General features: G+C 38.0%; 1 protein-coding gene across 1 annotated transcript in view; it reads left to right on the top strand.

The window, feature by feature from the left end:
* LOC306848832 (leucine-rich repeat transmembrane neuronal protein 4-like) overlaps positions 1-13,342 on the top strand; it is a gene marked incomplete at both ends in the record, with an annotated part of 65,274 nt that overhangs the window by 28,632 nt on the left and 23,300 nt on the right. Inside the window, one exon of the mRNA XM_079383582.1 lies at positions 10,284-11,899. Within this exon, the coding sequence (XP_079239708.1) occupies positions 10,284-11,899 (1,616 nt within the window). The remainder of the gene's footprint in view (positions 1-10,283; positions 11,900-13,342) is intronic.

The following is a 13,342-nucleotide window of genomic DNA, read 5'->3' as shown; positions in this document are numbered from 1 at the left end:
CGCAAGACATTAGTTGATGGACTGAAGTGGTGTGGATTACTTGTGGATCATTGTGATGTTTTCATCAGCTGTTTGGACTCTCATTCTGACGGCACCCATTCACTGCAGAGGAGCCATTGGTGAGCAATTGATGCAATGCTAAATTTCTCCAAATCTGTTCTGATGAAGAAACAAATTCATTTACATCTTGGCTGGTGAATAAAGTTTCAGTATATTTTCATTTTTGGGTGAACTATTCCTTTAAGTTCATAATCAGACTTTAACTCAACTGTATCTACCGAAAGTATGCACTAAGAAATTGTGGAAAAAAAATATATTAAATAAATATCAGAAAACAATCACTAAAATAATCGCAAGAAAAAAACGATAAAAAAGCTAGAGTACAATATTTAATACATTTTCTTGCAGCACACAGTGACATGAACAAAATTGCAATTAAATTAACTGCTATATAGTATTGTGATACAAAACACAATTCATGATTGATATTTCACCCAATATATAAGGGTTAAACATTAAAATGCACATAATTAGTCGCTCTGAATTGCCTACAGGCAAACAACATGATATTTGATGAATCAACACTTGTTTGAGTTGAGTGGAGAAGCTGCAACCTATCATCTCCCAGCGCAGATCTTCCATCATTAAACCACTAAACCACAGCCACCCCCAGACGCGTGACGTGCCCATCCGCGACGCTTCTGAATCGCTCGCAGCGCAACATTCTATCCGGCGGATGCAACACGTCCCTCAGACTCACCGGTGCTGAAGCTGCGCGCGTCCCGGAGATTCCAGCATCCCAGCCACAGTATGGATCATGATGCCTTTTATCGCCTGATAAACTTCTCTTCGTTTAGTTTTGTCGCTTTACTCATCACGTTCGCATCACCTCGCGATTTAACATTCGTGGGAATCGGTAACCTGACACATCAACTCGGTTTTTGGTAGTTACGCTTGTCCGTTTGACTCTTGCGCAACTGCGCTCAATAAACTGACGCTTTTATTTAGTTGCACTTCAGCATCACCAAAGAGCGCAGAGAGATTTCTGGAGTGAATCACCTTCTAAACACTCAACTGGAGCGGAGCCAGTGCCATGGGTAAGAACACGAAGCAAAGAAACATTTCTGTTGGTTTGCGTTTAAGTGCGCAAATCTGTTGCAAATGCGATAATTGTGTGTTTTTGACACGTTTGTTCATTATGGATTTGTGCGTGTGCGCTTGTTTTGCATGCATTTCAATGGACAATCAATTTCTCCATTCCTGATTTCAGTCATGTTCTTTTCCACCTTCCTGATCATTCATCACTAGAGACATGCATTTGCTAGAACGCCTCGTAATTTATAGTGAAACACGGAGCTGAAATGGAAAAGCGTTAATGCTTCTGGACTTTCAATTGTGAGCCTTTTTATACAAAGCGAGCTGTATCGTGCAATTTTAAAGATATTAACACATGATCCAACAAATATACTAACAAAAGCATCTCTTTTTCTTGTGTTTGTTTTCTAATTATTATGGACACAGATAAACGGACAAATAATCTTTTTTTTTTTCTTTTCAGAAAATAATGCGCTGTTCCTCACAGTAACGCGTGCAGCCGATGTGCGTTTTCTTCTAGATCTATAAGGCACGGTGCATTTATTTTATCACCATTTTAGGAAAATGTCACCCTTTTGTCTTTACTAGTTAATTTTATGCATTTATCACACATTTAAACCTATCTAGTTACATGCAAAAATGTGACTTTTCCTTTATATATTGTTAGCAAAAAATACTGATAAATATTCAGAGTCTCACATCTGCATGCATAATAATAATTAAAATAATGACCACAATCTTACTTTTGATATTTTAATGGCACGCCTCAAGACATCAACTTCCCAAAAGTATTTCCTGTCAACAACCCTATTAAATGCTTAGAAGTGCTTTATGATAAGTCTTAATCATATGGAAAAAGGCTTTAATTGTTCTCTTGCTGGCAGTACGGTGGAAAATGATAGACCTTGCCTTTTGTGTCTTTGCATACTAGGCTGCACTCAGCAGTTGCTGGGCTTCATAATGTTACATTTCCCTGTGCTTCCTACTGAAATCCACAAGTACCTCAATCATCATTTGAATCAGTGGCCATGTTATTATCAATTAACCTGTTAACCCGCATCGGCCCGCGGGCGGGCCGGAAGGGCGTGGTCGGGCGTGGTCGGACTTTTTATTACCTTTGTTTTAGAACAATATTCAATCAATTATCATTAACTATATATCATTTGAAAGCTAAAACACTCAAGATTAACGATGTGAGCTTGTTTTTGAAATCAATACACCAGAGAGGAAAGGGTTAACAGAAATGCTGAAAGACCGGCCATTTAAAATGAACAAAGCGAACCGCAGTACTCACGTTTGATCGCCAATAGCGCTGGTCAGCTCAGACTTTTCCAAGACACACCAGCATACATTTCAAGAGAAGGGTCCACTCTTCAAAATGCATCCACTTTTTAATCAAAAACAACGAAAAAATAGGGGAAAACACGATAGATCCTCCTTTGTTTACATAAGCGATTCGAGTTATAGTTATCGATAGCGTCCATTTTCCAATAAATATCGATTATAATTCGTATTCCAGCTTTGAAACGCCATCTATTTCCAGCAGAATCGTCTCTTCCGAGTAAGAATAGCCCTCCCTCGTCTCTCTCCTTCAATCGCAGGAGCTGTTATAACCCGGGACAGTAAGCGCGTCCGTGAATGGGTCAGCGAGGTGTCAATCCGGACACATCACAATAGGGGTGTTTGAACCCAGCCAATGCCTCGCCAGCACAGTTTTGATGGATGGAAGTGTTAGCCAACCACAAGGACGTTTAAAGTGATTGACAGTTTGAATAGTTTACGTAAGATTGTTTAGAGAATAGCTCGGCGTATTGTCCGTGTGTTTTCGTGCGCTCTCGGGTTACGCATGAAGCGTACACATAATGGCGTCGCAGCGCTACACAGACTGGCTATCAGCGAACAGATGTTGTCCAAAGCTCACATCTGAATCTCTCCATCATGGATCTTCGACTTGAGAAGTGTTTCTGTGGCGTTTGGTGGTGTTTTGGAGGACGTGGGGAGAAAAATGGCTAATTTAGTAGCCGAATACGCGCTGAGATCGCTGGGAAGCGTGGATAGCATTAGCACGTAAGTGTCTCCACCCTCCTCTTGAATGTTTATGTGTCTTTATCATGTATTTGCAGCTTTTGTTTCATGTTAGCTGTTTTAGATTCTAAAAATGACAACGGAGAGGGATAATATGAGGGGATTACATGAGTTTTGTTCGTGTGGGTGGGTGGGTGTGTTTGTTTGTGGGTATGTCCCGGTTATTGTGTGTGTGTGCGTGCGCGCGTGTGTGTGTGTGTGTACAAAATGTAAACAGTGTTGCAAGTTTGATTTGTTTTGCTTACACACTTTCTCACTCTTTTTCTCTCACTCTTCCCTGTCTTTTCAGAGGTCTGGTGAATCCAGATGGTCAGAAAAAAACCATTTTAGTGGCTGCTAGAGCGTCTTCCTCCACTGTAAATACTGTAAATAGTTTTTTTTTTTTATTATTTAGTAATATTAGTAATAGTAATCTATTACTATATTAGTAAAATAGTAATATTCATAATATTCACCATATAAAATAAATAAAAAATACAAATGTTGTAAAAACAATGTATTTTGCATGTTTTGTGTTTTCACTAGTTCAAAAATGATCAAATCTGTTTTGGTTCACTGTTTTCATTATTGGAATTGTTCAGAATAAAGACTGTTTAGTTATGTTCAAATTCTGAAATAGTTTTGTGTTTTTTTGTGGTTTCATTGGTAGAGCAGTTCTGAATTGATATACATATGTAGTATGCAGTGTCTTATGGAGTCTCTAAATAGCATTTTTGAAAGGATTCCTAGACTTTTCTTGAAATAAAATATCCAAATGACTTTTCCAAAGCTTTTCTTGAAATGAAATACCATAAAGATGTACTTTCTGTAAGTCTTTACCTATAAAAAATTTATTATTTCATATTTTATTTCAGGAAATATTTAGGCGTTTTTTTTTCAAAAATGCCATTTGTAGACTAACCAAATGACTAAATGAGTCAGCACTACAAATGCTGTTCAGAAATAGTTTTTTATTGTGTGTTTTGGTGGGCAGAGCAGTTCTGAATTGATATACATATATGTATTATGTAGTTTTGACTCATTTGGACATTTGTTTACAAAGTGTCTATTTGGGGTCTCCAAATGGCTTTTTTGAAAGGACGCCTAGATTTTTTTTAAATAAAAGCTTACAGAAACTACATTTTTGGGAGTATCATCCTCAAATTTGAATCAAAACATGGTCAGATGTTCAGCTTTATCTTTATGGTGTTTTCAGGCCTTTGGCATGAAAGTCTCATCCATTTTTCCCTTAGTGAGCTTCATTAAAACATATCGCGAGTCAATTTCATGTATATTTTACCTTGTTTTACTCTATTGCTATACTAATTTTGAGTTATTATGACTCTAGAGTAACAAAGGATCAAGTGTCTAGTTTCAAACAACACCAGATTTTTAAATATAGACCTTAGGGTTCAAGAGCTACAGACATTTTTATTTGGTTATATCGTTTTTTACAAAATGCTCAAAAATAGGGGCGCAGGGTAACAGGTTAAGTCTGTGTATTGGTGAGCCTCCATCTGTGGGCACTGCTGACTCTTTGTGCTGCTTCTGAATTAGGTACAAAAAAATGTGTGTCCTGCAGGCATATAGATCACTAACTACTGTACTGTAGAACCAAAGTTCTGCATGTTCCCCAGAAACATTGATGTCATATTTAGCTTCTAAATTTTATATTAATGCCACAAATGATTCCAAGTGAGCTTTATGTGATATCTTTAATCATTATAATTCAGATAGGCCTATATAGTCAATTCTAAACAAAAACCTGCTTAAAACCACATTTATGACCAAGGTTTGATCAGTTTGAGCTCAACCTGCTATTATGTTGAACCAAATGTTGGAAGAACTCCAAGCACCTATAAAAGGAGCATCTGAGGTCCTCCTACAGAAACTGCACCTGAAAACCAGAGAATTCCTATACTTGGCATAATGCACGGAGCTGCAGCTCATCCTGTGATAAAATCTTTAACAAATACTCCATTTTAAGTCTCAGAGCTAAACAGTGTTAAATGAAGTACGTTGACATGAATAATTCATTTTCAAACCACAGATATGTTAATGTGAGTGAACACTTAATGTATGCCAAAGTACCTATGAGAAAACACCAGCTGATAACTGTATGCTCTATCAAGATTAATCTAATTTATTATTATTATCAAAATGCATTATCTTAAGGACTCCAGGGCAAAGAAGGGCTTTGCCCATATGGCACAAATCCAACCGCATTAAGAATATTTTTATATTCCAGTCATGCACATCAAAGTAGCTTTAATAGAGTTAGCCATGACTGGTTACTTTGCTAAGACTGCAGAAGAGGCCACAATACAGTTCACTCACTTGGTAAACACTTAAATGTCAACATGTTTTATGTAATATGTTTCTGTTTTTATTATTATTACTACTACTACTACTACTACTACTACTACCACTACAGATTCATCCGTGAATGTTTCTAAATACATAAATCTAAAATAAAATTAATTAATTAAAAATACAAACATAGCAGTCATACTTTTTCACTAAAACGTAAGATCTCATTCTGCCTTTGGAACAACTTTCCTTTTGTCTTATGTCACTAATACTATAGTTATACAGTAGCTTAGAGAATACAGTAGTTTTAAGTTACTGTTCACTCTCAGTCACTGGGGTGGTACTTTTTCAAAAGTTAAGTCTTTGTATCTTATTTACCCCTAAAGAGTGCATAATATGTACTTAGACGTAGATATGATTAGTACCAAATGGTATATATTTGTACCTTTTGAAAAGGTACCGTCCCAGTGACAGCTTTTTAAAAAAAATTTAATCATAAAATAAACAATGACAGCAAGTAATGGTGTATTTGAAAACGCAGTATTTCAACTAGGATAAGTAGAGATGCTCTGGAGTGAACTTGACATTGACGCTCCACGTCCCGGTCCTCATTGCCTTCTCAACAGTGAGTGTTTCAGAAGGGGAGTAGTCCTTCTAACCCACTGCACACTCACATTATGACTCTATTTTACTATGAAATGCCCACTTTAAACCCTAAAATCATAAAATCAAATATCACCCTTTTGTGGCATTAGATATGCTGTTTCACTAACAAAACGGGTTTCTGAAAAAGAGCAATCAACATATATTTTCCATACGCATGTGTGCTCTCTGGGCTTTGAACCCATGACCTTGGCGTTGAGTGCAACAGCTGAGCTATAGTAATTGCACAGAGAACAGGTTGAATGCTTGTTAATTTTCAGCTTCACCACTGACAAAAATAATGAAATTCTCAGAACCACAATATGTTTTCACCTTTTCCTCAGGCAAGGTTTAGTTTGCCCTCCCCTATGGCTCTTGACAAGTCTTATATTTCAATCAGAACGGTTTTCCTTATGATCCAATGACACACAATAGACTAAAATTAGGATTAGCTATGCCCTTAAACGTTAAACTTTGAGGACACAGAGAAAAAGGCATTACAAAAGCACAGCAAGCTCCTTGCGAGGAGAGTCCATTGGGAAGGGAAGTCCCTGTGGACAGACAGCCTGAAAAAAGGAGACCTTAATAGAGCTCATTGGAAAGAGTTGGGAACTCATTTTGCGGACTGGGAGTTGATGCTTGAGTGAAAGTCAATCTACCACAAAGCATGGCATCAAGCAACTTCAAAGTTTAAACTAGGGCTGTCAATCGACGTGAATTAATTGCATGATATGCCGTTTAATTAATCATTTTCGAATTGATTGCATTTATCAATATTAGCTGAGAGTATTTCTCAAATGAAGATAATGCATTTATTAAAAGTTACTTTTATGTAATTAATTGTACTAAATTCAATTGACAACTCTAATTTGAACACAAATGCTTACTCTTGAGTAACTCTTGACCTCTCTCCATCTGGTGCATTTCTAGCTGTGTTGGTTAGTTTTCTTCTTTGGATAAAGACAGCCCTCTCTCCTATCACCAAAGATGTAAATACTCTTGTGTACCTGAAGAACTGGATAAATGTGGCCTGTCTACCACATTTTGCTTTATTTGGTTTGTTACCCAGCTACATTATTTCTCGAACCCTCATCACATTCATCTTGTTTCTTAATCATCTCCTGCTGAGTCCGGCCCGGGTATTACTCTCCATGTCAGGGTAATGGAATATTGCAGCATTCATTTGAAATATCAACTTGTCTTTTTGCCAAGGGAGATGGCAGCCCTCGTTCTCTCAGCCTCTCTCCTCGTCCTGATGTCGAAGGGGCTGTTAATGGCCTTCTGAACCACAGAAACATGGACACGAGCGTCTCAAATGTTAATTAGTTTTCTTTGGGCTCCTCAAAAATGGTCTGTTAAAAAGTGGTGGTGACACAGGTGAAAATTTCACAGTTCCACAATAAATTATTCATGTCATCTTGTGCATCCATCAGATCACAACTATGGCCTCTATAGTGAGACACTGAGGTAAGAGACAGGGAGCAGCAAAAGATGAAGCGATGTTTGCAACCCATTTTACTAATAATGTGATACATTTCAGATAGATAGATAGATAGATAGATAGATAGATAGTATTTGTCAAATTGTAAAGTTGTTAATTCAATGTGCTGCTTGTTCTCTCTTTGTAATTATTGGCAAAATTTTGTAGCTATTTTTAATATGCTGATTCATTATCAATGTTGGAAACAGTTGTGGTGCTTAATTTTGTTTTGTTTTTTGGAACCTACGATACTTTTCTGGATTTTTTGATGAATAAAAAGTTAAAATGGAAACATTTATTTATATTAGAAATCTTTTGTAACAATGTACACTATCGTTCAAAAGTTTGGGGTCAGTATTTTTGGACCCACTTTATATCAGGTGGCCTTAACTACTATGTACTTACATTTAAATTAATAATTTGATACAATGCACTCATTGTGTACATGCATGTTCTTACGTTGTACTTCTATTTTTAAACATACCTATATGTAATTACATCTGTAATTAATTTCTGTAATTGTATTTATAATTACAATGTTGACCCATCCCTTACACCTACCCATACCACTTAACCTGTCCCTAACCTTACCCATATATATTACCCAAGTACATTGTACTTATTTTTTTTATATAAGTACATAGTAGTTAAGGCCACCTACTGTAAAGCGGGACCGTATTTTTTTCTCTTTTTTCTTTTTATTCAGCTAGGATGTGTTAGATTGATAAAAAAGTATTAGTAAATACTTAGATTGTTAGAAAAGATTTCTATTTTGAATAAATTTGTTCTTTTTACCTTTCTTTTCATCAAAGAATCCCTAAAAAAGTATCACAGGTTAAAAAAATAAATCATGTGACACTGATGGCTGGTGAGAATTCAGCATTTCATCATAAAAATAAATTATATTTTAAAGTATATTACAATAGAAAAACATTCTTAAAATTCTAATAATATTTCATAATATTACTGTTTTTCATTGTTTAATCAAATAAATGCAGTTATGTTGAGCATAAGAGACTTCTTTCAAAAATCAAAAAAATTGTATTAATCCCAAATTTTTAAACGGCGGTGTATAAACCAGAGGCGAAACTTATTCCATTTTGATGAAACTTTACAAACACTAATTAAGACCAGGATTGTGTATTGATAAAGTAAACAGATCAATTTTGATTTCATGTTGAGTTCAAGCAACCTAATTCAAGACATATTCTAGCATGTGGCTAGTCAGGAAAATACAGCAAAGCTTCAAAAAATATATATATCTCCCTCCATTGCAAACACATAGAGCTATGCTTTTAAAAAACATCCTTATCTGCTTGTGATTTTAAACAGTTAAGTGAGAGGAAAACATTAAGCGAATCAGCTCTGCAAATCTTTAGCTTCTAATGACTCTCAAAGGTTTAATTTGCTCATTGATTTCTTTAACAGCCAGAAGTGGAGATTGATTGCTAAGGTTCACATGCAGCCTTTTTTTTTGGATGAAGTTTTTTCCTGTTGTACCAGTTTAATAACAAGCAATAGAAAATGTACCAAATCCATCGAGTAGCCCACTGCTCATGAAACACCCTCGAGGAAAACCCTTCCATATCTCAGTGGGAGCGCTGCTCTCATCGAATTTGTTGTCCTCAATTAAAAGAATGTGCGGTATTAATGGGTCATATAATTACTTATAAAATGTTGTCTTCTTTCTATATAAAAGTCAGTAGGGAATACAGCCGACTCGCTTGGTTGTGAAGTCTCATGTTGGAAGAATTACCACATTCTTATGGGTCTTTATCCATTAATACCATGTCGCTAATGATCTCTGCTGCTAAGGGAAGCAATGTGGTCTTAATGCCATCTCTCTGTTCCAATAACTAGTCAGCAGGAGATGGGTGACTGGCCTTTTGCCATAGGATGAAGCATATTTACTGCCCCAATAGGACACTATTATATAAAATTGATGACTGTGTAAACCGTTTGGTATGCCCCATTGCTACTGCACATCTCTTCTTGTTAAAGCATCAACGCAAAGCAGCAGAACAGTGGGAAACTTATTTGTCATGTGTTACTTGCTAATGATACAAGCAAACTTTGAAACAGATGACCCTGATGTTGCCTTTCTCTCATACTTAATTTAGCATGAAGACTAAGATGCATTCAGTTTTCTGCTGCTTTGAGCTATGTAGATTGTGAATGCTATTTTTAATCCACAACATTAGTTAAATCTTTCGAGGGGGTGTATGAGAAATGACAAACTGTTCCGTTCATATGTTAGACATATGCTGATTAGCTCATATGTGAAGTGGATCTCATTGATTTCCATTCATTTAAAACACCCTCTTTGCTTCCCACTCACTTCCATTTTGGCTAAAACTAGGGTACATTAAAAGGTGTAGCACTAAATGATGGATAATTCCGCTCGAATCCTCATATTTAATTAGAGGGTCCCCAGTGCAAATTTTTTTTTTTTTTTTTTTTTTTTTTTTTTCTCATGCATTACATCTTAATTGCTTGAAAACACTCAGGACACTCTACAGGATGTTCCCCATCCATCACAGTCATAAATAATTTTCCTTGATGATAAAGATGAGGCTGTGCATAATGGATGTGCACACCCACTCTGTCACTTGCAAACCTGTGCTGTCTAGGGTAAATACTAAAACTGACCTCAAATGTTGTCTGTCTGTGTTCTGTCTGTGTCTCTCCACAGGGCCCTTACTCTGGGAAGGGCGCCTGTCATGTTTTCTTCTCCATGCTTCTGTTCTCCTGCTGCTCAGCAAGGGGGAGCGGATGTGCCCTGTGAGTTGCCGCTGCGAAGGCAAGATTGTTTACTGCGAGTCTGGCGCCTTTCAAGACGTCCCGGAGAACATCTCTCTAGGGTGCCAGGGTCTATCCCTGCGGTACAACAGCCTCTTGTTGTTGCTACCGTACCAGTTTGCTAACCTCAACCAGCTGGTCTGGCTCTACCTGGACCATAATTCCATCAGCGTAGTGGATAGACTGGCTTTCCAAGGACTTCGCAGGCTAAAGGAACTAATCCTTAGCTCTAACAAGATTGCGCAGTTGCAAAACGGCACCTTTGAGACTGTCCCAAACCTGCGCAACCTTGACCTGTCCTACAACCAGCTGCAGGATTTGATGCCGGGGCATTTTCACGGACTACGCAAGCTTCAAAATCTTCACCTGAGATCAAACAGCATCAAAACCATCCCTGTCCGTACTTTTATGGAATGTCGAAGCCTGGAGTTTCTAGATTTGGGTTACAATCGCCTACGGACTATAACTCGTACGACCTTTCTGGGACTGCTCAGGCTGACCGAACTTCACCTTGAACACAATCAATTTTCCAGGATTAACTTTTTCCTATTTCCACGCCTCTTGAATCTGCAGGCTCTTTATCTGCAATGGAATCGCATACGGACGGTCGTCCAAGGTTTGCCTTGGACTTGGCACACTTTACAGAAATTGGATCTATCAGGCAACGAGATTCAAGTTTTGGATCCTGCTATTTTTAGGTGTCTGCCCAACTTGCATACGCTCAATCTGGAGTCTAACAAGATCAGCAACGTGTCCCAGGAAGTTGTTTCTTCATGGATCTCCATTAGCACTATCAACCTGGCAGGAAACATATGGGACTGTAGCTCTAGTATCTGCCCTCTGGTGTCTTGGCTGAGAAACTTCAGGGGAACTAGAGATGCCAGCATTATTTGCAGCACTCCCAAATCCCTTCAGGGAGAAAGAGTCATGGACGCAGTGAGGAACAACTCGGTGTGTGAGGTGATATTCACCGTGGAACCGACCACGGAATTAACTCTTTTTTTGGCTGCTACTACTACGACAACTCTTTACGTAACAAAGCCGCCCACAACCACCACTACAACCCCACACACCACAACAAGACAGCTTTCTCAAGTTCCCCACGTACAAAGAGTCACCCCAAAGGTTTTATTCCCTGTTCAGTCCAATAACGAATTCCTGCCACCCCTATCAGTAACACCTAGCAGCCTACCCTTCACCCCCGAACCTGAGTTTGAGCATATGACCTTCCACAAGATCATTGCTGGCAGCGTTGCCCTATTTCTCTCAGTGTCTTTAATCCTATTAGTGATTTATGTGTCGTGGCGACGATACCCTAACAGCATGAGGCAACTCCAGCAGCACTCCATTCGACGCAAGCGCAGGAAAAAGGCTCGAGAACCTGAGCACAACATCAACTCTCAACTGCAAGAGTATTATCTAAGCTACAACCATGCCAATGCCGAGACCATGGACTCTTTGGTTAACGGGGCGTGCACCTGCACCATCTCGGGCTCCAGAGAGTGCGAGGTATGACCTACCGCTAAAAAAACGCATTCTCTGCACCGGGGAGTCAGAGGTAAACTTTTTTAAGAGTATGACTGCCCATAAACCTTCTCTCCTTCTCCCTGTCACTCCTTTGAATCACATCTTTAATCACATTTGATTAAACAGCATAAAAGTTTAGAAAGAGTAAATAATGAATATTGTCCATTTTGTGCCCCTCATATAAGATTTTAAACAGTCAACATACTTTATGATCAACACCGCACAGGATGTTAGTCACTATTATGAAAAGTATGATAGTAGTAAGCAGTTCACATCAACTTTCAGGGATTGTGGCTGCTCAGTGAAAATTACATGTGTCTTAGTGTGGCAGGTAATGGAGCTGCTCCCTGTGATATACTTTTCTACCCACCATCTACCTGTCTATCGGCTCTTGAGAAAGTCCCCTAACCAGCCAGAAGCCAATCAATCAAGGTCAATCAAGTCGATAAAATAAGTAAAATCACATGACCTCCTTCAAAAAGCAAAAGTCAAACTACTATACATCATCTCAGCCTCTAAATAAATAACGATAATCCAATTGAATCACTGGTTTTAAGTGAACTATTCCTTTAAATTGAAGTTGTCAGAGACGTGTCACACTGGGGAGTGCATGTGTTCAATAGGACGCAGGTTTAAATTCTGCTTCCTTGGTTCACACTGATAAGTAAAGTGTAAAAGTTGTAAACAAGTTCATCCTTTGACCCATCGTAGTAGTTTATTTGATTTTACAACCCTTAAGTGCTTTTCAACAAGCTCTATAATTTTCTCTTGATTGTCTCCCTCAATTAAACCTAATTCATAGCTAATAATCCTGGCAGAGTAGTGTCATCTGTAGTTGCCTTACAGAAACGAAGCCTTCTTGACATGAAACAACACTCACAATGACATTATTGTGAGTCATTATTATAAGCTTTGTGTTTATCATGGAACGAGAAGGAACTGAAACAGCGTTCAGTAATGGACTTAAATTATGGAGCTTTACTTTACAAAGCATTGTTTTTTTTCTATTTCTAGACGCATTATGCTGCATGACTACATGCCCTTTACCAGTACCAGCTGTTGGAAATCAATGTACATATTCATGTTTTCCATCACCTTCAATTATTGCCTAGTCTTTTAACTCCTGCTTGGGGCTGCTACATCGTTCATTTGATCACATCTTTGGAGCTCTGTGTTATAATGGGTCATCACGTATTCAGTTTTGACATTTAATGAGCGGGGTACTCATTTATGCATCTTATTATTTATCTTTCTTTCTGTTGTTTGTGTCGAATTGACTCTGGTCTCTCTTATCATTTTGGGTGATGCAAAATAATTAAAAGTACCCTCATAACAGCTTTTACAAACCTAACCAGATAATGCATGACATTTTTGATGGGGAAGATACACGCTTTAATTGTACCCAATTTGACTTTCTGTCCCAGC

The sequence above is a fragment of the Barbus barbus genome (genome assembly GCF_936440315.1).
Source record: "Barbus barbus genome assembly, chromosome: 28".
Lineage (NCBI taxonomy): Eukaryota > Metazoa > Chordata > Actinopteri > Cypriniformes > Cyprinidae > Barbus > Barbus barbus.
This window is presented reverse-complemented; position numbering and strand designations above follow the sequence as displayed.